We start from the raw sequence: 27,043 nt of genomic DNA on the forward strand, positions 1-27,043 counted from the left end.
ACTTCGTCAGTAGGCCTGCTATGTGAACTCTTTCTGCATAGCTAGACAAAGAATAAAGACATTTTCCCTCATGTATCTTTTTATTAGGGATGAAAGTCTTTCCTGGTTTCCCTCTCACTAGATTGTGTTTCAGTACCTTTAACTAGATTGGGTTGCTGTCTATATCCTAACTGCAGGAGGCTGGGAAGTATCTAGTATTTCCAGCCCCTGTAGTGGAAGATAGATTCTGCCAACAAGAAAAAAGAGTGGTTGGGGGAATGTCTGTTAGGAACTGAATATTTTTTTCAATTCATAATTGTCAGTTCTAGTATTTTTAAGGGTAAGGTACAAAGATACATGGCTAGGAAAAGTAAGTACTAAGAGCATTTACTTTTAGTATGAAAGATGATAGCAAATTGTCAGCTGTTCAAAGTAGTTTTTGTTGTACTCTGATATATAAGACAGATTTGTAGACATTGTTTAAGATGAAACCTTTATCATTAAGCTGAACGGGAAAACAAAATTCTTGATTACTCCATTTATAAACAAAACAAAGTAACCCCACTCTAAATTGCTCTTTAGGTCGACTCATTAGTTTAAAGGAAATTTTCTGTATTATAATGCAATTTTATTTTCATAGAAGAGTTTTTGTCGGGCACCTGGGTGGCTCAGTTGGTTAAGCGACTGCCTTCAGCTCAGGTCATGATCCCGGAGTCCTGGGATCGAGTCCCACATCCGGCTCCCGGCTCAGCGGGGGGCTTGCTTCTCCCTCTGACCCTCTTGACTCTCATGCTGTTTTTTTCTCTCTCTCTCTCTCTCTCTCAAATAAATAAATAAAATCTTTTAAAAAAAGAGTTTTTGTCTACACTATTGTGATTAATTTTCCAAAATGATGAGATGATATTCTTCAAGAAGAATCACCTTATTTATCATAAGAATTTTCATCAGTTCTCAGTGAAGTCATTATCTTTAGTTTGACATTTAAGTATTTCCTTTGCCTTTGCCAGAGTAGTTTTTTCATGGTCAATTAAATAGTCAATTCCAGTCAAAAATCAGTTGGAATTATCAGGTAAATTTAATCATTTTGGGTTTTTACAATCAAAAGCCATCAGAATTCATTTCCTGATATGAAAGTTGCTCTTTTTTGGCCATGGATTTAAGCAGAATAGTTCTGTAATGGAGAATGTAAAACTTGCTTATCCAAAAATCTCAGTATTAAATTAATGGTGCCAATTACAGTATTGCTGATTTTGGAAATACTTCTAGCATTATACTAAGATGTAGATTTAAGAACGCTGAAATGCCCTTCATAAAAGAGCAGGCTTAAAAATTATGCTTGGTTTTTGAATGAAGGAAAAACCTGGTATGAATATAATTGCCCTGATTACCTAAGATGTAATTACTAATGGAAGTAAGAGATTGTCATCCAGGTTCTGATTATTCACTAACAAGTTTCAATCTGCTACTGAACTACATGTTTAGTACTAACATATATTTTAGTACACAATTTATTTTAGCTGTTTAAGATCTTAATTAATTGACCTATTAGTTGTAGATGTTTTTTCAATTTATTTATTTGAGAGAGAGTGAGTGAGAGAGAGAGCACAAGAAGGGGGAGGGTCCGAGGGAGAAGCAGACTCCCGATGAGCAGGGAGCCCGATTTGGGACTCCGGGATCATGACCTGAGCTGAAGGCAGTCGCTCAACCAACTGAGCCACCCAGGCACCCTTAGTTGTAGATTTTATTAAGACCAGCTCTCCTATGGTCTACTGACAGGAACTAAGGACCTCTATTTTGTTGGTGTAAGTGAAATTTTAGAAAAAGGCATTTGCTATTAAATTGATTTTGTTTTTCTTAACCAAATATTTTATTTATTTGTTTATTTATTTAAAGATTTTATTAATTCATTTGCCAGAGAGAGCGAAAGAGCAAGCAGGCAGAGGGAGAAGCAGGCTCCCTATGGAGCAAGGAGACCGATGTGGGACTTGATCTCAGGACACTGCGATCATGACCTGAGCCCAATGCAGATGCTTAACCGACTGAGCCACCCAGGCATCCCTTATTTATTTTTTAAAATATTTTATGTATCTGTTTGAGACAGAGTGGGAGAGAGCTCGAGCAGGTGAGGAACAGAGGGAGAAGCAGACCTTCTCACTGAGTAGGGAGCCCGATGCAGGGCTCGATCCTGGGACTGGGTTCATGACCTGAGCAGAATGCAGACACTTACTAAACAATGGAGTCACCCAGGCGCCCCATTTTAACTAAATATTTTAAAATTATGACTGACTCTGTAATAGCACTGATGCAGAAATAACACTGTGACTGTGGTAATAAAATCTAGCAAGTAGTTTTTAAGTTGAACCTGAAAATGGTTAAATATGATCAATTTCATATGATTCAACCTGTTAGTTGGGTATATTTCTATAATACAGGTACAAAGTATTCTTAATTATTCAGTGGAATATTTGTGTGTTAACTCTGTTTTGACTCATTTTCATTCCTTGCTATCTGTCAACCTTGGGACTTATTACTTGTAACAAGCAGGAAGCAACTTGACAGAAAATGACTGATGTGTTAACTTGGCATTCATTATAGCATTTTACAGTCAATATAATGTTAGACTTGGAAAATATGTTAGAGGTCACTGAAGGCCATCCCACTCACCTAGTAAAGGAAAATATGTCATCCCCTACATATAGTTATTTCTCTCTGCTTGACCATTTCAGGATATTACCTCAAAAGTTTTTCAGTATTGCTGGAAAGTCTATGTATTGAACTGAAAACCACCTAATTTTAACTCATTAGTCACATTTCTGCATTCTGTTAGGAATACTGTAAAAAAAACTACTTCCAGATGGCAAATGTTTTAAAGATTTTATTTATTTATTTGTCAAAGAGGGAGAAGCAGAGGGAGCACCAGGTTCCCCACTTAGCAAGGAGCCTGATGTGGGGATCGATCCCAGGATCCTGAGATTGTGACCTGAGCTGAAGGCGGACGTTTAACTGACTGAGCCACCCAGGCATCCTGCCAGATGGCAGATGTTTTAATATTAGAGGATAGACATGCTCTGTATTCCTACTCTGATCCTTAGGAGAAACAGTCCCAACTAATTCCAACTGAAGTCATAGAATCAGTATTTTAGGATTTAAGGAACTTGAAGATTTTTGCAGTGGTGATCCAATTTTACAAGGTCTCGGCTGCTGTGGGGGAATTTAAATTCCCCACATTGTCTAGTGCAGTGCCTTATAAATAATGAGCACTGAACAAACATTTGTTATATAAATGTGAGACTAAGAGAGGGTAAATGAGATTTAAGTTTATTCAGTCATTCCATAAATATTTATTGAGAATCTGTATGTCAGACACTGTCCTGGACTTTTGGGGGATACACCATTTAACAACAGAAACAAAATCTCCGTCCTCGTGAGTTTTACATTTGGCTGTGAGAGACATTCAATAAAGATTAAATCTATAATATATAGGTCAGGTATTGTAAATGCTGTGAAGTATTATATAATTGGATAAAGATATGAGAGATAGTTAGGGAGGAGGTGATGCTCCTATTTTAGATTGGGTGCTCAAGGAACACCTTTCTGTGAGGTAAATGATCAAGGACTGAATAAAGTGAGGAGGCTCATCCTTGTTTGAGACAGGAGTATTACAGGCAAATTCAAGGGCTTGGGTCACTGTGACTAGAATTGAATATGTCAGGACTGAAAGTGAGAGAGTAGTTGAGGTGGAGAGGTAGCCTGGAGAAAAATTATGCAGGGAGCTGTAAAACTAAGTAGAGATCTGAGATTTCATTCTAAGTGAGGTGAGAAACCACGAAGCAGAGGAATGACATGATGAGATCTACGTTTAAACAGGGTCACTATAGCTACTATATTGGGAATAAACTACGAGGGGGTAAGGGAGGAAGCAAAGAGACTCATTATAACCCCACTGTTAGAATCTTCTAGACTTTCAGTGTCCAGTACAGTTGCCACAAGGTGTATGTGACCATTTAAATTAATTAAAATTAAGTAAATGTTTTTTGTTTTGTTTTACTTAAGACATGTGGGGTTTGAACTCATGATCCTGAGATCAAGACCTGAGCTGAAGTCAAGAGTTGGGTGCTTAACCAACTGAGCCACCCAGCTACCCTTAAAATTAAGTAAAATTTTAAAATTCAATTCCTCTCTTGCACTTGCTCTATTTCAAGGGCTCAATAGCCACATGTGGCTAGTAACTTCATCATACTAGACAGCACAAATATAGGACATATCCATCATCACAGAAAGTTTGATTGGACAGCACTCTTCTAGAAAATATATAGTAGTTAAGATTGGAGGGTAGCAATAGAGGTCATGAGACTTGTCAGAGAGATTCAAGACATATTTTGAAATAAGAGCTAGTAGTTTTTTTTTTTTTTTTAAAGATCTTATTTTTTGACAGCGAGGGATAGCAAGAGAGGGAACACAAGCAGGGGGAGTGGGAGAGGGAGAAGCAGGCTTCCCGCTGAGCGGGGAGCCTGATGCCGGGCTCAATCCCAGGACCCTGGGATCATGACCTGAGCCAAAGGCAGACGCTTAATGGCTGAGCCACCCAGGCACCCCAAGCTAGTAGTATTTTCTAACAGACTGAATATGGGATATGAGAGATAGAGATCAGGTGATTCTAAAGTTTGTGGCCTGAATAAATGGTTCAGTTCCATTTCAAAATGGGGAACACTGGAGGAGAGATTTAGTAGTTGAAATCACAAATTCAGTTTTGAATTTTAGAAATGACATGCCTGTCATCTTCACCCATTTTCCCTTAAGAGTAGAATTAGCTTGTATTTCTCATACTTTGAGTACTACCATTATAATACAGTCTTTGCTATATCCTAATGCCATTTACTTAGTATTTTAAAAATATCTCATTTTCATGCTTGAATTTGTTTTAAAAGGAAATCTTAGATTTCCTTACATGGAAAAACCAGTAAAATATCCCTTTATTTTTTTATTTTATTTTTTTAAAGATTTTATTTATTTATTCATGAGAGACAGAGCGAGAGAGAAGCAGAGGGAGAAGCAGGCTCCCAAGGAGCAGGGAGCCCGATGCGGGACTGGATCCCAGGACCCTGGGATCATGACCTGAGCCGAAGGCAGACGCTTAACCATCTGAGCCACCCAGGCACCCTAAAATATCCCTTTAGTGGAAGGTAAGTGGAAAAGTCAATACCATTTTGATACATGAAAACATCATGTTATGAAATGTCAGCTATGATAGGGTGGCCTGCCTGTGCAGCAAGGTTTCAAGCTCAAGACATGTCTCTGTTTGTTAAAAGGGAGATTAACAAGTAAAACAAACTAGCATTAAACTGGGACTTTTTCCATGACGTAATCAGAAGTATTGGAGCAGAATTAAAAACAGTAACTTGCTTATTGTGGAATTCAGTTTTCTAAAATTTAGCTACAAAAATTCTCTCCTTATTTATAAGTATTACTCTTAGAAAAGCCCCACCATAGGGATGCCTGGGTGGCTCAGTTGGCTAAGCATCTGCCTTCAGCTCAGGTCATGATCCGGGTCCTAGGATCTAGGGTCCTAGGATCCAGCCACCCTGGGGATCAAGCAGTGGGCTCCCTGCTCAGTGGGGAGTCTGCTTGTTCCTCTCCCTCTGCCCCTCCCCCACTCGTGCTCTCTCTCTCACTCTCTTTCAAGTAAATAGATAAAATCTTAAAAAAGAAAATCCGCACTGTATGCCAAATGTAATAATCAAGAGATGTAGAAAAGACATTTAGAAATATGGAAATGTAATATGGTGGTAAGAGTTGTATTTGGGTCTCTTCTCCACTGCCCTCTTTCCACGCCTCCTAAGAAGTGAAAGGCCTTAGGATATGGAAGGCTTCCAGAATTGTCTCTCTTCTCTATCTCTATATGGAGTTTAAGCATGTTTGCTTACTAAAACAGCCAGCAATGCCTTTTTCTTCTTTAAAATTTCCCCTGTATTAAATATTTAAAAGATCAAAGAGCATGAATTTTCTTTCTTATCTGTAGTTAAGACCATTTCAGGCTTGTTTCCTTATAAAAATGCAGCCTACATTCCCCTTTTCTTTATCAAAATTCCATCTGAGTTGCCAGAAAGATTGAAAAATCCAGTTTCTTTTTAAATTTCTTCATTGGGATCTCAGTAATCTAATTTTTAAAAATAATAGCTAATACTTATTAAGCAATTATTATGTGCCAGGCACATTTTCAAAGACTATTGCATGTACTAACTCAGCAATCCCCATTTTCAGGTGAAGATATTTATAGTGCTGAAGTTCACATCCTAGCTCCACAATGTACTAGCTGCATAATCCTGGGCCAATTATTTAATCTCTGTGCCTCAACTCCTCACTTGTAACATGAAATAATCATAGTACCTACCTCATGGAATTGTTGAGGTAATATAATACTTTCCTGTGTTACTGAACAGAACTGTTACAGAGGTAACTCTCCTGGTAATATACTCAGTCTGCCAATTAGCTCATTTCAAAAGTGAAACCTTTCTCATTTTGTTTGTTTTGGTTTTGTTTGTTTGTTTGCAGTTTGCCTCAAGGAGAAAAGTATATTCTGTAACTTGTGAGGTTCTTACAAGACTAAAGGGAATAAACATACTTCATTTTAGAACAGTGTCAATAATTTAGTGTGTGTAAGATAGAAAACTGTACCTCTTGAGCCCTGTGTTGAAATGATCTTTTGCAGTATTTGTGTAGTGCCCTAATACCTCTAAAAATGAAAGTGGGACTGTTGCAGGAGGGACTAAAAGTTGAGAACATGCCCAGATATTTCATCCATTTAGATACATGAAATATTTTATTTACATAGTACAACAGAGGTGATTTTGAGAGTTTCCATCCATTTAGGCTAGGATGTCATGAATATTACACATGATATAATATAAATAACAAACCCCAGAAAATATATTGAATCATATATATTGAGTCACATTCTCCTTAAGTAATAAACACAGAACATAATTAACTTACCACTGTGCTCATTAATCAGATGCCATTGTTTAAGTCTTATTTCAACAACCCAGATTACTGGAGACCTAGCCGTCTGCAGATACCCTTAGATCTTCTCAAACAGATAAAGTCACTATTTTGGAAGTAAGTTTAGAAATAAATGTCAAGGGGGTGCCTGGGTGGCTCAGTCAGTTAAGCGTCTGCCTTTGGCTCAGGTCATGATCCCAGGGTCCTGGGATCGAGCCCCGCATTGGGCTCCCTGCTCCACAGGAAGCCTGCTTCTGTATCTCCCTCTCCCCCTGCTTGTGTTCCCCCTCTCGCTGTGTCTCTCTATCAAACAAATAAAATCTTTAAAAAAATAAATAAATGTCAAAAACTGTTACTACTTTGTAGCCCCAGCTCTGCTTCCCTCTAATTACCTGAGTGTTTACAACTAATTGATTACTGTTGAAGATTTCCCTCTTTATATATTTATTGTCTCAGGAAGCCTCTCCTATTTATCCCTAAAACACAGATTTACAATGTAACCTTCTGTCCTGTAGACTACCCACTACCTCTGACTGGATCTTGTACTTCTACTCTCTCACTGGCTTATTGAATGCCTTATACTCAGAAGGCAAACAAAGCTTGGCCTGGGGTACACATATGGGGTTCACACTGCAAGCCATGAATGTAAGCAGAAAGTCCTTTGTTAGGGGTGTGATCACTTTAACAATTAGTGGACCGAAAACTCTTACATTCACCATAGGCAAGGGAATATTTAATTTTTTAAAAATTTTAATCTCCACTTTCAAAAAAATAGTCCTTAAATATAAACTTGACTTTACCATATAAATTGTAATTGGGTTCAATTCCATTCTCAAGTCCCTAGGATTATGCCAAAGTGCTCCCTAAGATAGAATTTCTTATAAAGCTAGTGAGCCTCTTTAACGAAATTTATGTTTGCAGTCCCTTATCTGCAATTTCAGAAAAAGTGAAAACATTTTTGTAACTTATTTGAAGGCAAAAGTAACCTGAGCTTTTTTGGTGACAAAACCTGACTTGACTTGAGACTATTTATAGTTTTTATTTATCTAGCTTAGTGTGACTATTAGTAAGTTTGCCACAGAAATGTTTATGTATTGGGCTACTGGATGCTAATCCAGACCTTTGCTGGAAACGTTTCATAATATACAGTAGAAGCACAGCATTAGTTTTCTAAAATCTGAGAAACTCTCATTATGAAAACACAGCTGGTCCAGAGTTTCTCATAAATGGTTGGGAACCTATACTTAAATAGACATGAGTTAAAGTGAAGCTAGATTTTTTTTCTTTTTCTTTCTCATTCTTTTGATGTTGTTCCTTTGTCACTAATCTTCTCCTTTCTCCCCATTCCTCTCCTGCTTCTTTCTTTCCTCCTTTTTCTAATAAAAGTCAGTGGTTATAATCCAACTAGCGATATTAGATGTGGTAGGAGTTCTGTTTTGTTTTTTTTTAAGATTTTATTTATTTATTTCACAGAGAGAGACAGAGAGCAGAAACAGGAGGAGAAGCAGGCAAGAGGGAGAGGGAGAAGCAGGCTTCCCGCTGAGCAGGGAGCCTAATCGGGGCTTGATCCCAGGACTCTAGGATCATGACCTGAGCTGAAGGCAGATACTTAACCGACTGAACCACCCCTGTGCCCCAGGAGTTCTGTCCTTAATACATTTTTTTTTCCAGATTTTTTTTTAAGTAATCTACACCCAACATGGGGCTCACACTTAAGCCAGAGATCAAGAGTCTCATGTTTTATAGACTAGTCAGCCAGGCGCCCCCCCTTAATATATTTTAATTGACCTTAATACATTCTGTAGTTCATCATTTACAATGGAATTCATAACAGACAGAACCTTAGAGAAACACTATTCCTTCCTAAAATTTTTGCTTTGTCTCCAAAAGGTCATTTGAGTTAATACTGCAAGCCTGTCATTCGGTCATTTTATTTTCTCCTGAATTATGCATTGGGTAATTACCACACAATGGAGTACATTTCTGTTGAATTGATCTTTAAACTGGTACAGTATGCAAACTAGGGCAGTTGCCCTATTCCACACCTATAGACCTATAGTCTGAACATAAATTATAAGTATTATTTTTTATCATTTATTTTACCTTATATATTTTTGGGCTAGTGTTAATAAGAGTAACTTCAAAAACAGACTGCAGTTTTGAGAGAGAATCATACAATGCAGGCTTATGGAGTCTTGGGTATTAACTAAATAAATACATAAAGTCCTTTTTAAAGTAAACAAATGGAGGCTAAAAAAACCTTACCTATTTGTTGTGAATGTAATTCATCTGTTTCTAATGATGGGAGTCTAGATGAGTGAAAAAAATTAGACTTTAAAAGTATAATCAGGGACATCTGGGTAGCTCAGAGCGTCTGCCTTTGGCTTGGGTCATGATCCCAGGAGTCTTGCATTGGGCTCCCTGCTCAGCGAGGAGCCTGCTTCTCCCTCTGCCTGCCACTCCCCCTGCTTGTGCTCTCTCTCTCTGACAAATAAATAAATAAAATCTTAAAAAAAAAAAAGAAACTTGGCTTTATCTAAGTGTCAAAGATGTGCTCTACTCAATTATCATGCATACAAAATGTTCATCGCAACATTATTTTTGTTAGCAAAAAGCTAGAAACAATCCAAATTCCAACAATGGAATCCTAATCAGTAGTGAAAGTGAATAAGCAACACAAATGAACATGGATGACTCTCACAAAATATTTTGGAGTGAAGAAAACAAGTCACAGAAGCATATTTACAGAATAATCACTGTTTTTTAAAAAATTCAAAAGTATGTATATATACAAAATGAGGGGAAAGAATGGATGGTAGGAAAAATGAGACTTGAAAGAAAGATAAATTTGGGAGAGATTCAGAGTGGATAAGCAAGTTTTTGGTGACAAGACGAAGGGGAAAGGGAGGAGAAAAGACAAACAGGACCTTAAGCCTGGCTGCTGGAGGAATGGTGGTCCCATTATCTGTTTGGAACAGTTAAGAGTGGCTAATTTGGGGAAAAAGACTTTTTTAGGCTTTAGAGTTATTGAATTTGATTTCAGAGGGCAGTATCTATCCAGGGGAAAATGGGACAATACATAGTTAAAATTGAAAATCTAGTATTTAGAACAAGGCTATCTCAAGGCTGGAGCTAGGTTTAGGAATAAATTGCTCTAACGTGATTAGGTTAAGTCTTGGTAGCAGGTGCATTCTCCAGTGAAAACTGGATATAGAGAACACTAGCTTTATGAGAATGGATGGAGATTATATGAGTAAAAATTCTGACACTGAGTGGCACTGATTAGAGTTAGAAGAGATGATGTGATATAATCAGAAATTAAAGCCAGAATTTTGACAAGTGAATTGTAGTGGAGCATATTATTCCAGTTCTAATCTGTAAAACATTAGCAGTAATTTTGCACAATTTATCCCAAAGTGATTTTGTCATTTGTCTATAAGCCAGAATTCCTTTTTCTTGTGTAAAAAGGTCTCCATTGTTGTGCATATTAGTCATTCTTATTTATGACAGTTAACACAAGAGAACTGTGTAGTTAATTAAATTAAAATTGTAGATATAAAAACTCCACTTTGAGAAATACATCTTTATAGAGTTAGCTGGAAATTAAATTCATGAGTTCTTGCAAGTCATGTTACTACTTAAACTTTAAGCAATCTAATTTAATTAATCATAATATTATGTAAAATAATATGAAAATGACATAATGAACAACAGCATTTAATATGAATATCTCTGTGTCACAGCTTAGTGTTTTAGATTTGGTTTAGATTCATTGAATTTATTATTTTTAAGATTGAAGTATTATATAAAACATTTCAGAGTGGAAATTGGTAATATCAAAATCATTTTTAGAAGAGAGCAGTTTAAGTAGAAATTTTACTACCTCTATTAAGTTGAAATTGTTGGAAGTACTGGATTTCGATTAGATTTATTATGCTTCACCTGTGATTTGTGAAGTTGTTTGGGCTTAGTCTTTTCATTTATTTTCTCTAGAATCAAAGTTGATTTTGGTCCACATTAATATAGAATGACTCCTGCTACTTTATTTTATCACAGTATAAATTTACCCAAACCTTTTAGATTTAATAGATTTGTAAGAAAGGACAAGAGGAGAAGATAGACATCACTTTCATCTTCATTATTCTAGTATTTGCTGTATAGGTAGTGATTCTTCCCTTCTGCTTTCTAACACCTCTGATAGCCAGGTTCTTATCAGTTAGATCATAAGTGGACTATTGCTTGATTATGAAAATGCTAAATGGTAGAAAATCAGGAAAATAGGAATCTCTTTAATAGACTGTCACTGTTTGTCTTGCGTACGTTAGTATTTCATTTTGGAGTAGCATGAGCTTTGGTCAACCCTTCTGGACCATCTAACATTACATCCCAAAGGCACCTCAGTGCAAATTGCTTTGTTAATTAAAACATGAAGTGGGCACGTGGGTGGCTCGGTCATTGAAGCGTCTGCCTTTGGCTCAGGTCATGATCCCAGGATCCTGGGATTGAGCCCCACATGAGGATCTCTGCTCAGTGGGGAGCCTGTTTCTCCCTCTTCCTCTGCGGCTCCCTCTGTTTGTGCTCTCCGTCAAATAAATAAATAAAATCTTTAAAACAAAACAACCTGCTCCAGTGGAGTCTTCTTTAACATAACTTAGTCAACTGAGCAACTATCCTTTGATACTGATAGGTCCTGCCCACACTCGAGCGGAGGGGATTATATGGGTCTGGTATACCAGAGGGGCAGAATTCACCTTAGACTTATGCCTACCACAGTCTATCCTCTGGCCCCCACCCTTTACATACACAGAAGCAAAATCCACCTGTTCCCATGGTTCCCAGGGTTCTCATGCTATTAAAGCATCCACTCAAAGTCCAAAGTCTTATTTTAATCATCTATGTTAGATGTAGGTGAGGTTCCTGTGTGTCCTCTGTGAACCTGTAAAATTAAAGAGTGTCCCAACATAAAATGGTTGTGGACATTATGGTTCAAAACAGGCAAGGACAGAATGGAAAGTTAAAAAAAGGAGTCACTGGTCCATAGCAGTTCTGAAATCCATGTTGGCAAACTCCAGCTGGGTTTGGGTTAGGTTTCAAAGCCTAGGAACAGACCTCCATGGGTCTCAACTCTGCCCTCCCAGTCTTGGTTCCACCTTCTAAAAAATTCTTCCTTTTCTAGGAAGGTAGCGTGTTTGCAGTTGCTTAGTTTTATCAGACTTCTTTTCTGCCGGTGGCATTTGGGAGGAGTCCAACAGCTTCTTTCCATTTTATATTCCCTCTGTTTCCTTTTAGCTCAAACTGGTAGTGTTTATGCTGAAACAATTTTCTCAAATTCTGGATTTTGAGTGGATTTCACAGGGATTCACTACATTAGACAAAAATATTTGCAGTTTTTTCAAGAAATGAAATAATGCTTTTTCTGTCTGCCTCCTGCTGAGATGGCTAAGGGACAACTCCAAAGTTTACTAGAGGCCCTTAAAATATTGAAAGGGTACTTTATGTGACTAAACCTTTGGCCTTTTGATCTTTCTGAAATTTTATCAGTTAGTCATCTTTTGGGGCACCTGGGTGACTCAGGTAAGCCTCCGACTCTTGATTTTGGCTCAGGTCATGATCTCAGGGTTGTGAGATTGAGCCCCACGTGGGGCTTGCTGCTCATGTGGAGTCTGCTTGTCCCTCTCCTTCACTCTGCCCCTCCCCCTCACTCTGCCCCTCCCCCTTGCTCACAGTCAATGTGCATGCTCACTCATTCTCTCAAATAAATAAAATCTTTAAAAGGGTCATCTTTTTTCTCTACTGTGCTTTTGTCAGCCATTTTTTTATTTTTAGCATCTTTTGTTATCTGGAGAGGCTGGGTATTTTAGGAATCATCTAGGCCTGCTTCCTTTCCTTTTTAGCTATTTCCTCAATTTCTCTCTCCCCTCTTGGATTTTACTACAAAGGACAAAAGTGAACCAGACAGCACCTTCAACACATCACTTGGAAATGTCCTTAGCTATATATCCAGTTATATCACTGGTAAGTTCCGCTTTCCATATAACTTATAGGATACAATGTTGCCAAGCTTTCTGCTACTACATAAGAAGGATCCCCCTTATTTCAGTTTCCAACACAGGCATACTCCATTTTATTGCACTTCATTTTATTATACTTTGCCGATACGACTTTTTTTTTTTCTTAACAAGTTGAAGGTTTGTGGCAACCCTGCCTTGAACCAGTTCACCAGTGCCATTTTTCCAACAGTATCTGCTTTTGTAGATTTCAAATTTTTGATTATTTTGTTGCAGTGCTTTGATCAATAAGCTTTGATTTTACTATTGTAATTGTTTTGGTATGCCACAAATTGTGCCAATATAAAATGGTGAATGTATGGGGCGCCTGGGTGGCTCAGTCATTAAGCATCTGCCTTCGGCTCAGGTCATGATCTCAGGGTCCTGGGATCGAGCCCCGCATCAGGCTCCCTGCTCAGCGGGAGGCCTGCTTCTCCTTCTCCCACTCCCCCTGCTTATGTTCCCTCTCTCGCTGTGTCTCTCTCTGTCAAATAAATAAAAATCTTAAAAAAAATAAAAATGAAAAATAAAATGGTGAATGTAATCAATAAATGTTGCATGTACTCTGACTGTTCCCTCGTCTCTGTCCGTCTCCTCAGACTTCCCTATTCCCTGAGACAGAGCAATACTGAAATTAGGCTAATCAGCAACCCTACAGGGGCACTTGGGTGGCTCAGTCATTAAGCCTCTGCCTTCGGCTCAGGTCATGATCCCAGGGTTCTGGGATCGAGCCCCGCATCAGGCTCCCTGCTCCACGGGAAGTCTGCTTCTCCCTCTCCCACTCCCCCTGCTTGTGTTCCCTCTCTCGTTGTCTCTCTGTCAAATAAATAAAAATAAATAAAATATTAAAAAAAAAAAACCTACAATGGCCTTCAAGTGTTCAACTGAAAGGAAAAGTCATGTCTCTCACTTGAAATCAAAAGCCAAGATAGGCCAAAAGCTAGGTCTCTTGTGCCAAACAGTTAACCAAGTTGTAAATGCAAAGGAAAAGTTCTTGAAGGAAAATAAAAGTGCTACCTAGTGAACACAGCAATAAGAAGAAAGTGAAACAGCCTTATTGCTGATATGGAGAAAGTTTTAGTTGCCTGGATAGGGAACTAATCCAGAACATCGCCCCAATTCTCTTCAGTTTTCTGAAAGTGGAGAGTGGTGAGGAGTCTGCGGAAGAAAAGTTGGAAGCTAGCAGAGGTTATTTCATGAGGTTTAAGGAAAGAAGCCGTCCCTATAACATAAAAGTCAAAGTGAAGGAACAGGTGCTGATGTAGAAGCTGCAGCAAGTTATCCAGAAGATCTAAGATGATTAATGAAGCCATCGGTAAACAGGTTTTCAGTGTAGATCAAACAGCCTTCTATTGGAAGTCTGTCAGTCCTAGATGGCTAGGACTTTGATAGCTTAGAGAGGAAAAGTTAATGCCTGGCTTCAAAGCTTCAAAGGACAGGCTATGACTCTCTTGTTAGGGGTAGGGCAGCTGGTGACAGTCGCTTGAAGCCTATACTCGTTGGCCATTCTGAAATTCCTAGGGCCCTTAAAAATTATGTGAAATCTAATCTGCCTGTACCTCAATGGAGCAACAAAGCCTGGATGACAACAAATCTGTTTGTAACATGGTTTACTGAGTATTTAAGCCTATTGTTGAGACCTACTTGCTCAGGAAAAAGGATACCTTTCAAAATATCACTGCTCATTGACAATGCACCTGGTCACCTAAGAGCTCTGATGGACATGTATAAGATTAATGTTGTTTTCATGCCTGCTGACACAACATACATTTTGCAGCCCATAAATCAAGGACTATTTGTGACTTTCTATTTAAGAAGTACATTTTGTAAGGCTTATAGCTGCTATAGATATTGATTCCTCTGATGGACCTGTGAAAAATACATTGAAAGCCTTCTGGAAAGTATTCACCTTTCTGGATGTCATTAAAAACATTTATGATTCGGGTGCCTGGGTGGCTCAGTTGGTTAAGCGACTGCCTTCGGCTCAGGTCATGATCCTGGGGTCCCAGGATCGAGTCCCGCGTCGGGCTCCCTGCTCAGCAGGGAGTCTGCTTCTCCCTCTGACCTTCCTCCATCTCATGCTCTCTCTCTACCATTCTCTCTCTCTCTCAATAAATAAATAAAAATCTTAAAAAAAAAACCATTTATGATTCATGGGAAGAGGTAACTATACCAACATTAATAGGACTTTTCGGAAGAAGTTGACTTTAGCATAGGATTCTGAGCCTCAGATGATGGATGACTTTGAGGAGTGCAAGCAGAGGAAGTAACTACAGATATGATAGAAATAGCAGGAGAACTAGAATCAAAAGTGGTGCCTGAAGATGTAACTGAATTGCTACAATCTCATGATAAAACTAACAGATGAAGAGTTGTTTCTTATGGATGAGCTAAGAACGTGTTTTCTTGAGATCAGATCTACTCCTGGTGCAAGTGCTGTGAAGATTGTCTACATGACAGCAAAGAATTTGGAATACTACAAATAATATTAACTTAGTTGATAAAGCAGCAGCAGGGTTGAGAGGATTGACTCCAGTTTTTATTTTATTTTATTTATTTATTTTTAAAGATCTATTTATTTATTTGAGAGCTCGCTTGCTCGCATTGGAGAGGTGGAAGGGCAGTAAGATGGAGAGACTCCCAGCTGAACGTGGAGCCCAACGGTGGGCTCCATCTCATGACCCTAAGATCATGACCCGAGCAGAAATGAAGAATTGGATGCTTACCCGACTGAGCCACCCAGGCGCCCCATATCCAGTTTTTAAAGAAGTTCTACTATGGGTGCAATGCTGTCAAATACCATTGCATGTACAAAGAAATCATTTATGGAAGAGTCCATCAGTGTGGCATCTTCACTGTTGTCTTATTTTAAGAAATTACCGCAGCCACCCCAGCCTGTAGCAACCACCACCGTGATCAGTTAGCAGTCATCAGCATCAAGGTAAGACCCTCCACCAGCAAAAAGAGGACAACTCACTGAAAGCTTAGATGGCAGGGTGCCTGGGTGGCTCAGTTGGTTAAGCAACTGCCTTCGGCTCAGGTCATGATCCCGGAGTCCCGGGATCGAGTCCCACATCGGGCTCCCTGCTCAGCGGGGAGTCTGCTTCTCCCTCTGACCCTCTTCCCTCTCATGCTCTCTGTCTCTCATTCTCTCTCTCAAATAAATAAATAAATAAAATCTTTAAAAAAAAAAAAAAAAAAAAAAAGCTTAGATGGCAGTTAGAATTGTTTAGCACTGGGCACCTGGGTGGCTCAATCGTTAACCATCTGCCTTCGGCCCAGGTCATGATCCCAGGGTCCTGGGATCAAGTCCCACATCGGGCTCCCTGCTTGGCAGGGGGTGTGCTTCTCCCTCTCCCACTCCCCCTGCTTGTTCCTGCTCTTGCTCGCTCTCTCTCTCTCTCTCTCTCTCTGTCAAATAAATGAATAAAATCTCTAAAAAAAATTGTTTAGCATTAAAGTTTTTAAGTTAAGGTATATACAGTGGTTTTTTTTTAAAACATAATGCTATTGCATGCTTAGTAGATTATAGTGTAAACATAATTTATCTGCCCTGGGAAACCAAAAATTTCATTTGACTTGCTTAATTTCAATACTCACTTTCTTGTGGTGGTCTGAAACTGAACCTGCAATATCTCTAAGGTACTCCTGTTACATGTTCCTCATTTCCTTCTGAGTCCTTACCAGCAGCATCTAGATTAAGGTCCAGATGTCTATTAAAAAATCTATTCAAGGCAAGTTAGACTTTCCCTGTCACGCTTCTCAAAATTCTCATATCCAATTTCAAACTGCGCTCAGGTTTTTATTGTCAATGCAGCATCCCAGGTTCAGGTACAAAAATCCGTATTAGTTTTCTAGTTTTCGATTGTAACAAATTATCATCTTAAAATTTAGCATCTTAAAGCAACACAAATTTATGATTTTACATTTCTTGTTGGTCAGGAGACTGGGTGTAGATTAGCTGGTTCCCCTTTTCAGGATCTAACCAGACTGAAATCAAAGTGTCAGTTGGGACTACAGTATCTTTTGAGACTTCAGAATCCTATGCCATGCTCACTGGTTGTTAGAATTCAGTTCCTTGTGATTGCAGGACTATTTTCTTGCTGGTTGTTGGCTGGAGTACACTGTCAGCTTCTAGAGACTACCCCTTGGTCTTTGCTGTGTGCCCCCACATAGGCCATTCACAACATGAAAGGAATGTTCAGGGCAGTCTCAAAGTTCTGCCTACCACACTAATTTGTTTATTATGATATAAAGGACAAATATGAATTTTTATCTTAGTCTTTTATGCTTCCTTTATGTTTCCTTTAGTGGTTGCCCCCTCTGATACATTTTAAGTCTACATTTCTTCAGGAAGACGAGTGAGTACTCTGAAGCAATGATCTTAGCAAAAGTCAGTGGGTGTGGAGGAGGGGTGATGTAGAAAGACAATACTCAAAACTGAAATTCTACCATAACACTACTTTCTGTACTTCCCAGTTGGTGAGGAGAAATGTAGCATGTGAAATTAGTGATTTTCCTCTCCATTTTACTTTTCTCCTAAGTTTAAATGATACATAGAGAGTAAAGAATTCCAGAGTTTTTCCTTCTGGTTTTTTGAAGCTGTCTTTGAAAGCAGGGAACAGGCATATATGATTTCTATTTAGATAAGTGGTTGACATGAGCCAGAGGCCCAGAAAGGCAATTTAGATTTGTGTTTGTTTTAGTTTCTCTTCTCTCACTGGAAAAGTAAAATGGAAAAGTTGACAAGTATTAAGCATTGCTCCAACTTCAATAAAAATGTTTAGACACATGCTGTTTTCTATCTTGAGGCAACATCCAATTAAAACTTCACTGAGTTTTATCTCTTTTCCTCCTAAAAAAAATCCCAATTCTTCCTTAATCTTTCCTAACTATATTAGGCAATAATGATTTTCCCCACTACCTGATCTATCGATTCCTACACCCTAATGGAAAGAAACTGTAATGTATGTATTTATTTAGGGAGATTAGCTTTTAGTCTTCTAGAGTTATAATAGTGCTTTTATTGTTTCTACTTTGAATATATCTGTCTTGGTGTCAGCCATTCTGGATCAGTAGTTAAAAGGTAGAAATAATTTCATGTTATTTGATGTGTCCTCTAATTATTGTGATTATCATTTTGGGTTTAAATGCTTATAAAATTAGTTGAGAGAAAAACAAGGGATTGCTATCTTGAATAATGGGTTCTTAAAAAGATGTGTTATCAATGCACAAATTCTAATTTTACTAACATCTAAGTTATATGGCATCTTAGATATGCTTTGGCTGTTTGAGGAGGGAAGATCTTAGACTTTAGCCATAGATTTTGGTTTTTGTAGTTTTATAGATTTTTTTTTTTAATGGGAGAAGTTAACTTTTAGAAAACAAGTCTTTTTTTTTTTTTTAAAGCATGTGTTACCTGAAGGTGGGGCTTGATTCCTTCTGACAATAACAAAATTCAGACAGCTTCGTGGGACAAAGAAAAGCAATGCTGTCTCGCTTTTGTCGAGTTTAGTTTTTTCTCTTTTAAACAGTGTTATTGATGCATTATTGAGATATATAATAAACTATACATATTCAAAGTATACAATTTGGTAAGTTATGAAATATGTATGCATCTGTGAAACCATCCTCACAATAAAGGTAATGAACATAACCATCATCCCCAAACATTTTCTCATGTCCCTTTATAATCACTCCCACATGCTTCTCCACAGAGCAATGACATCCTCAGGCTAACTGAACTGCTTTCTCTAACTATAGATTCATTTGCATTTTCTATTATTTTGTACATATGTAATCATAAATCATGTACTTTTTTTGTCTAGTTTCCTTTACTTAGCATAATTATTTTGAGATGCATATTGTTGCATGTATCAGTAAAAGTTCATTCCTTTTTATTGCTGATTAATAATCCATTGTGGAAATATACTAAAATTTATCCATTCACCTGTTGGTAGACATTTGCTTGTTTCCAGTTTTCAGCTATTACAAACAAAGCTGCAATGAAGATTGTATGTAAGTCTTCATATAGATATGTGCTTAAATTTCTACTGAGTAAATAACATGGAGTGGAATGACTAGACCATATGGCAAGCTTATATTTAATTTAAGAAACTTTTAACAAATATTTTTCCAAGGGGTACCATTTTACATTTCCACTAGCAATGTATGAAAGTTCCAGTTCCTCCACATCCTGTCAATACTCAGTTCAGGCAGTCTTTTTCATTTTAGCCATTGATATCTATGTAACAGTGTCTCATTGTTTTAATTTTCATTTTCCTAATGACTAATGACATTGAGCATCTTTTCATATGTTTGACATCCATATACTTTCTCTGATGAAGTGTCTATTCAAATCTCTTGCCCATTTTTTTTAAATTGGATTGTTTTCCCATTACTGAAGATAATTATTTTTCTGGATAAAAATCTTTTATCAGCATATATTTTCCTTTAATATGTGGCTTTTTTCCATTCTTTTAATAGTTCTCTTCAAAGAGCAGAGGTTTTAATTTTGATAGATTCTAATTTATCATTTTTTTATTTTATGGATCACACATTTGATACTGTATCTTTTTTGGTTTTAGGGGTAAAATTTAGTGACTCATCAGTTGCATACAATACCCGGTACATTGCATCAAGTGTCCTCCTTAATGCCCATCACCCAGTTACCCCATCCCTCCCACCTGCCTTCAGCAACCCTCCGTTTGTTTCCTAGAGTTAGGTGTCTCTTATGGTTTGTCTCCCTCTCTGTTTTCATCTTATTTTATTTTTCCCTGCCTTCCCTATGATTCTCTGTTTTATTTCTTAAATTCCACATGAGTGAAATCATAACAGTATTTGTCTCACTCTGACTTATTTCATTTAGCATTATACTGTCTAGCTCTATCCACATTGTTGCAAATGGCAAGACTTCATTCTTTTTGATGGCTGAGTAATATTCCATTATATATATATATATATATATAAATAAATAAATAAAATTCCATTATATATATATATATAATTCCATTATATATATATATGTATACACACCACATCTTCTTTATCCATTCATCTGTCGATGGATATCTGGGCTCTTTCCCAGTTTGGCTATTGTGGACATTGCTGCTATACACATTGGGGTGCATGTGCCCCTTCAAAACACTATTTTTGTATCCTTTGCATAAATACCTAGTAGTACAGTTGCTGGATCATTGGATAGTTTTAACTTTTTGAGGAACCTCCATACTGTTTTACAGGGTGGCTGCACCAGTTTGCATTCCCATCAACCATGTAAGATGGTCCCCTTTTCCATTTGATATTGTATCTAAGAAAACTTTGTCAAATTGATTTTCTCCTAACTTAAAAAAAAAAAATGGCTTCTCGGGCGCCTGGGTGGTACAGTTCATTGAGCGTCTAACTCTTGATTTCCGCTCAGGTCTTGGTCTCAGGGTTGTGAGATTGAGCCCCATGTCGGCCCTGCATCGGCTCCGTGCTCAATGAAGAGTCTGATTGAGATTCTCTCTCCCTCTTCCTCTGCCCCTCCCACTCGTGTGCTCTCTCTCTTTCTAAAATAAATAAACCTTTTAAAAAATGGACTCAGGTATAATTTATGCAGAAAAGCTTATTGAAAATTATTTTAAATTTTTTATTAAAAATTCTAAAACCTAGTTCTTAAGCTTCTATGGTCAGTTTAGTTATTTTATTATACTTGCAGAAGATTTTAATAGTTACTTTTAAGGAGTTCTTTGGATGTGTAATCACATTTTCAAACTTTATTAATTAAATTTTCTTAAATATTTTAAACTGCACTCATATAATTAAGAGTAAACTTTTTAAAAGTATTTCACGAGCACCTGGGTGGCACAGTTAGCTGAGAGTCTGACTCTTGGTTTTGGCTCCGGTGGTGATCTTGGGGTCCGTGAGATTGAGTCCTGTGTCAGATTTGCTCATTTCAGAGTCTATTTGAGATTGTCTCTCTATCTCTCCCTCTACCCCTCCTGCTTGTGCTCTCCTTTTCCCTCTAAAATAAGTAAATCTAAAAATAAAAGGTATTTCAGTTGTCTGACCAAAAAAACCTTCCTATTTAAATAAATCTGATGAATGAAAACTTGTAAGTATGCCAAGATTTAAGTTCTCTTAGATGTTTCAGTGACATTTTATACATTTTAAAATATAAGTCTGAACTCATTTTCTCAATTATATTATTTAAATTGGCATCACAGAGTATATCTGTTATTCTATCTGACCTGTTTCTGTTTAGAAACAGCTAAAATTCCAAATATACAGATTCTTTAATTTTATTTTTTTTAGGATTTATTTATTTTAGTGTGTACATGAGCAGGGGGAGGGGCAGAGAGAGAATCTCAAGCAGACACCCCACTCAGCAGGGAGCCCAGTGCAGGGCTCAATCCCACAACCCTGAGATCATGACCTCAGCTGAAATCAGGAGTCAGATGCTTAGCCAACTGAGCCTCCCAGGCACCCCACAGATTCTTTAGTTTTCAAAAATAACTAATATATGAGCTTGTTTCTCTTAAACTTTTTATAAACTTTATTGTGAATCTTTTTGGGTTAAAAGATAACTTACAATTTTGGAGGTTGCTTTCTCAACTCATGGTTTCTTAATGACCAAAGATGTCCTTAGCCAGGATGGTGAGCGGCTCTTTGCCCAAAACTAGTGGCACACACAGAGCTCTATTCTATAGTTGTTTGTTCTAAAATAGGGTAGTCTTACAGCCCTATTTCCTTAGAATCAACTTAAACACACCTAATTCATTAGTCTACCCCCCAGACAGGTTATTATATGACTTGATTGGATTCAGTTAATCTGTTTACTATTTCATTCTTTTTGGAGTCACTTTTCTGTGCTTCCTATTTGTGAGTGACACAAATCTCTCAGGATTAAAATGACATCTGTTAGAATCCTTTTGTGGCTTTGTCTGACTGGGCACAGTTTTAAGGTCATTATAGTTAATACTTGTGTTAACCAAAAACACAATGATTCTGGTTATGTAATATAATTAATTTTTCTTATTGGAAAGTCTTCCCTTAAACTTATTTATGTAACCAACAATACTCAAGGAAACAAAAGTGAAGAATACGGTTAAGTTTAGAGCAGAACCTCTTTGATAGTAAAATAATTCCAGTCATACATCTGTACCCCAGGTTATCTAGTACGGTGCCTAAAGAAAACAACTGAAGTAATACACTTTTAAGAATTTTCATGACAGAGGCACCTTGGTGGTTCAGTCAGTTAGGTGTCTGCCTTCAGTTTAGGTCATGATCCCAGGGGTCATGGGATTAAGCCCCACATTGGGGAGCCTGCTTCTTCCTCTCCCTCTACTGCTTCCCCTGCTTGTGTGCGTGCTCGCGCTCTCTGTCAAATTTAAAAAAAAAAAATCATAAAAAAAAAGAATTTTCGTGACAAATTGTTTCCCTGATCTGTTGGTTGACTTCAAGCTTCTTTTTCTCCACTTTTTTTTCATCCTTCTACTTCTGCATTTCTTTCATTCCTTTGTCTTCTCTTTCCTTTCAGAACTAATGATCTGGAAAACTATAGTAAAGGTGAATAAAAGTAACAGAAAAAAATGATGGTGATGGTAAGCAGTTGCCAAACATGGTGATAGACGATTTAGAAGGTATAGTGTTGTTTGATTTTTAGAAAGCTGCTTTAATATTACATTAAGTTTTGAGATTGGGCAATTAGAAGGGTGATGCGGTTTTTAAAAATCTTAAAGTCTTTTTTTTCTAGCAAATTATAAGTTGTAAATATCAAATCTATTCTGTTAGCTGGATAATATTGCTTTAGAAAACAATGTTCCCTCTATGTTTTGGAGTTCTAACAAGCTCCAACCAGAGATGCGTAGAGATCCTACTACACTGAATGGACAAAAACTTTTTAATAAAAATTAAGAGGATTAATAAAATATAATTAAGCCTGATGGAGTCAAGCAACAGAAGTATAATTAGTAATCTTTATAGATAGAAAAGTCAAACACTGAAAAAATTCTGTTGTAAGTTACTTTTACTTTCTCATTTTCTTATAGGAAATAATTATATTTTAAAAAACCCATTTCTTTAAAAATAAGTAAAAATCTGTATCTTAAAATTTAAAACTTTGTGTGTGTGATACAGATCATTTTCTTTACAGTGCATAAGGTATAATCATAAGCAACTTATTTTGTCCATCACCTTCCTTCCTTCCTTCCATGAGAGAAGTTCTTCTGTTGCCTCTATATAAAAAATTCAGGTCTGGGGCACCTGGGTGTCCGAGTCAGTTAAGTGCCTGACACTTAATTTGGCTCAGGTCATGATCTCAGGGTGGTGAGATCAATCCCCGGCATTGGTCTCTGCACTGGGCATGAAGCTGGCTTAACATTCTCTCTCTCCCCTCTCCTCTGCCCCCTCCCCACACTCTCTCTCTCTCAAAATAAATAAATAAAAATTAAAAACTCAGGTCCATAATTCTCTCCTTACAGTCACTAATAACTACAGCCCCTCAAGTTTAAAATACAGTGTCAATTCCATAATTAAAAGTGCCTAGTCAGTATATTAATCAACACTTCAGTCTTCATTCAAAGCTAAAACTATTCCCTCCCCTAGCTACGATTAGCTATAGGTGGGAGGCTGTGTGCTTGACTTTTCTTTTTGTTGCTTATCTCTTCACCGACTGGCAAGTTGCTTTATCTGATCCCATCAGGATTTAAACTGGGGGCAGGAAGAAAGGTAAGGAGGCAAACAATTTTTTTTACCTGGCTTGTAAGTTTTTGAATTTGATATGTTCTTAAGGCTGACTCTTATGTGTACTTTTGTGTGTTCTTCAGAGACCTTTACTGGAGCTATACTTCCTGTGACATTTTAAAAAATGATTCTTCCTATGAGCCCTGCTGAATTCTTCTTCCTCTTCCTTCTCCCCCTTCTCTTCCTACCCCTTCACCCTTCCTGTTCATCTCTCCTCCCCTTCCCCCACCTTCCCCCTCCTGGAGGTTCTCTGGGAACTCAAGAGGTACTCTGAGTAGGGTCGTTTTTTTTGTTTTGTTTTGTTTTAGATACCTTTCCTGAGATATAATTGACATATCATGAAATTTACCCTTTTAAAATGTACCTTCAGTGGTTTTTAGTATAGGCACAGAGTTGTGCAACCATTACCACAACCTAAATTTTGTAACATTTTCATCGTCTGGGTAGGATTTTGCTAGCTCCAAGCTGGCCTTCTGTGTGGGCCTGCTTATTTACACCTTCCCATCCCGAATACAGCATGCTTCCTCACTCTGAATCTCTTGTGCCCTCTCCTCTTTAGCTTCTGTGTCAGAGTGAGAACCTTTAGATTTAGAAGTATTTAGTATTTTTAGGAGCCTTTAGATTTAGAAACCTTTAGATTCCTAAAGTATCAGGTACCAGTCTGTGGTGTCCTCCCTATGGCATCCCTAATATCAGGGAAGCACTCATAGGAGTCCCATGGAGGCCTCTTTCACCAGCTAGAGGTCGAACAAAGGCACTTTCCTATACTATACCCCTCCTGTTTTGGTGGGGGCATGAAAATCAGTACAGCTATCTTCAAAGAAATTCTTCGTATGCAATTTTCTCTCTACTCTTTTTATCTTTATATGTATTCTCAGGCATATTACTTTGGAAATTTGCTACAGGGTAGACTTTCTCACAAATCCTGTTGGTATCTGATTGCTAATAGTATCTTGATGCAACTGTTGAAACTTCAAATTTCATGCAGTGTTTTCTGTAGAAGGTAATAACTCAGATGTCTCTTCAAAAGCAATGCAGCTTATTTTTTTTAAATGTACTATCATTTAATAAAGTGCATAAGAAACAGTTTTTTTGTGGGGGAGGGGTGCCTGAATAAATAATCAGTTCTGTACAAGCTAAGTAAAAATGCCTTTGGCTTTTTCTAAGCAGTATCTTGCATCTTCCCTTTTAACTACTACATTGTGCATTTAAGTGCACACCCCTCAAGGCAGATACTAAGCATAAAATGCTATAGTAAACATTTGAAAAGGAAAGTAACAAGACATGGCTGTCCTCATTTGTAGCTGGAATTGCTTTTTTTCAGTCTGGGTTAAAGTATCATAAATGTAAATTTAAAAAAATATTAGCTATCTTTGTTAGTTGAGTAAACAAAGTCAGCTTTTGTCTGAAACAGCTGTTTTTTAATAGGTTAAGTTTAAAATTTAGTGAAGGATATAATTACAGAAAACAAGCATTTAACATTTTCCACTTCTTTTCCAAACCCATCTGCTTCTGCCTACCAAGAGACATATATTATGCACGTTACACTTAAATTGGCTGGGATAGGTAGAGAAGTCTTAGTGATCAAGAGCAATTTTCTTTTCAAGAAATGTCTGTGTAGGAAACCTTATATATGATGATATTAAGTAGCTGCATTCGCCCTTTTCACGATGAAAGTAGGATTATTGTGCCCCATTAGAAAACCTTAAAATTTGTCATTCTATCACCCACTTAATTGAATGCCATTGAAAAAATTGACCCTACAGAAATGTCCCCACAAAGGCACCCTTCTGATTTTTTATTAATTCAACCTTTATAGAGTTAGATTACAAAGCATGTTTACAGGAATACCCTTTTTCCCCATTATAAACCCCAAAATGGCATTATTATTATTATTCCCATGTCACAGATGGAAAACTGAGGTTTAGAGGTGAAATGACTTTTCCAAGGGCAAATGCTAAGTTGGCAGCAAAGCTGGGTCTAGAAGTACTTAAGTCCTTTCAGTACAAAATTTATAGTTATACTATATATGTCAAAGATAGAGAAGTCAATTAGTGAATGGAAGAAATGTGTTCCATCTTACTTTAGCTTCATGCATCGTGGCCGTAGGAGCTCCTGTCCTCTTACTACCTGGGATGGATAGGATGACGCCTAGAACTATAATCTGAAAGGCCTTCTATTCAATCTGGCTGTTTTGATTTTATCATCTGCATTTTGCTGCTTCCTGGGACCTTGAAGTCTCTGTCTTCTCCCATGAAATAGTCGCCACCTGTTTTCCGATTCAGGCTCTGAAGCTGACCCTACGGGGCTAGAGCAAGTCGCTGTTTTGAGGGTTTTTTCCCCTCCAATCCCTTTATCCTCTATGCATTTAAGATGTAGGATGATATCTAGATTGAAGTCCATATTGAGAAATGAGGTAGCCAGGAACCTCAATCTCTCATCACGGATGTCGAACTTCCACTATTGCACGTGCAGTACAAGTTGCTGATGTGTAGCCCACCTGTTACCTTTGTTTCTTAGGTAATATGCACGTGTCACTAGCTGAGGCCCTGGAGGTTCGGGGTGGACCTCTGCAGGAAGAAGAAATATGGGCTGTATTAAATCAAAGTGCTGAAAGTCTCCAAGAATTATTCAGAAAAGGTAAGTCTTTTTGTCTTTTTCTTGCTTTTTTTTGTTTGAGTATCAGGTGGCTGAAAAACAAATGAGGGAGCAGAGTAAAGAAAGGAATACTTTTTCTTATCTTTCTTTGGGCAAAAAAAGCTCAGATCTTGTCTACCTTCATTTGAACATCTTCTTTGTCCCTGATATTGTGCTAGGTGCTGAAAATATAATGGTGATCCAGTTCAAAAATATTTGCCTGTCTGCTCTGGAGCTTGTAATCCAGTGCAGAAAATTGCTATTAGTTAAAATACTTATATAAGCAAATGTAAAAAATGCAACCATGACAAGGGCTACAAAGGAGAGGATTCAATGACTGTGAAAACCCCTAATAGGATTTGACCTAGTCATGGGGAAGAAAAGGAAGGTTCCCTGAATAAGTCACCTCTGAGCTAAGAAAGAAGAAAAGTTAACTGGAGGAGAACGGGAAAACGTTCCCAGCAAAGAGAATAATATGTGCATCCCTGTAATGCTAAATTAGGATAATGTAGACTGAATAACTAGTTTGGTGCTTTCCTTTAGAGATGATCACCTGGTCCAAATGACTGTTGGCATTTTGGAGCTAGAAAAGTTAGGGAGTCACTCTTTGTCCAAAAACGTTTAATACTATACTGAAAGGCTCCACATGAAGATGG

The 27,043-nt window shown here is 37.6% G+C and overlaps 1 protein-coding gene across 17 annotated transcripts in view; it reads left to right on the top strand.

Annotated features, from left to right (window-relative positions):
* Positions 1-27,043, top strand: part of PTPN13 (protein tyrosine phosphatase non-receptor type 13) — a 204,841-nt gene that overhangs the window by 25,160 nt on the left and 152,638 nt on the right. For 16 of the 17 annotated variants that reach the window (XM_027600513.2, XM_027600528.2, XM_027600529.2 and 13 more), the window contains exon 2: positions 26,271-26,390. In XM_027600513.2, the coding sequence (XP_027456314.2) occupies positions 26,276-26,390 (115 nt within the window). In that variant the 5' untranslated portion in view covers positions 26,271-26,275. Of the gene's footprint in view, positions 1-5,022; positions 5,163-26,270; positions 26,391-27,043 lie in introns of those variants that run through there. The other variant, XM_027600514.2, reaches the window with a different exon arrangement.

Source organism: Zalophus californianus, chromosome 2 (assembly GCF_009762305.2).
Source record: "Zalophus californianus isolate mZalCal1 chromosome 2, mZalCal1.pri.v2, whole genome shotgun sequence".
Classification (NCBI taxonomy): Eukaryota; Metazoa; Chordata; class Mammalia; order Carnivora; family Otariidae; genus Zalophus; species Zalophus californianus.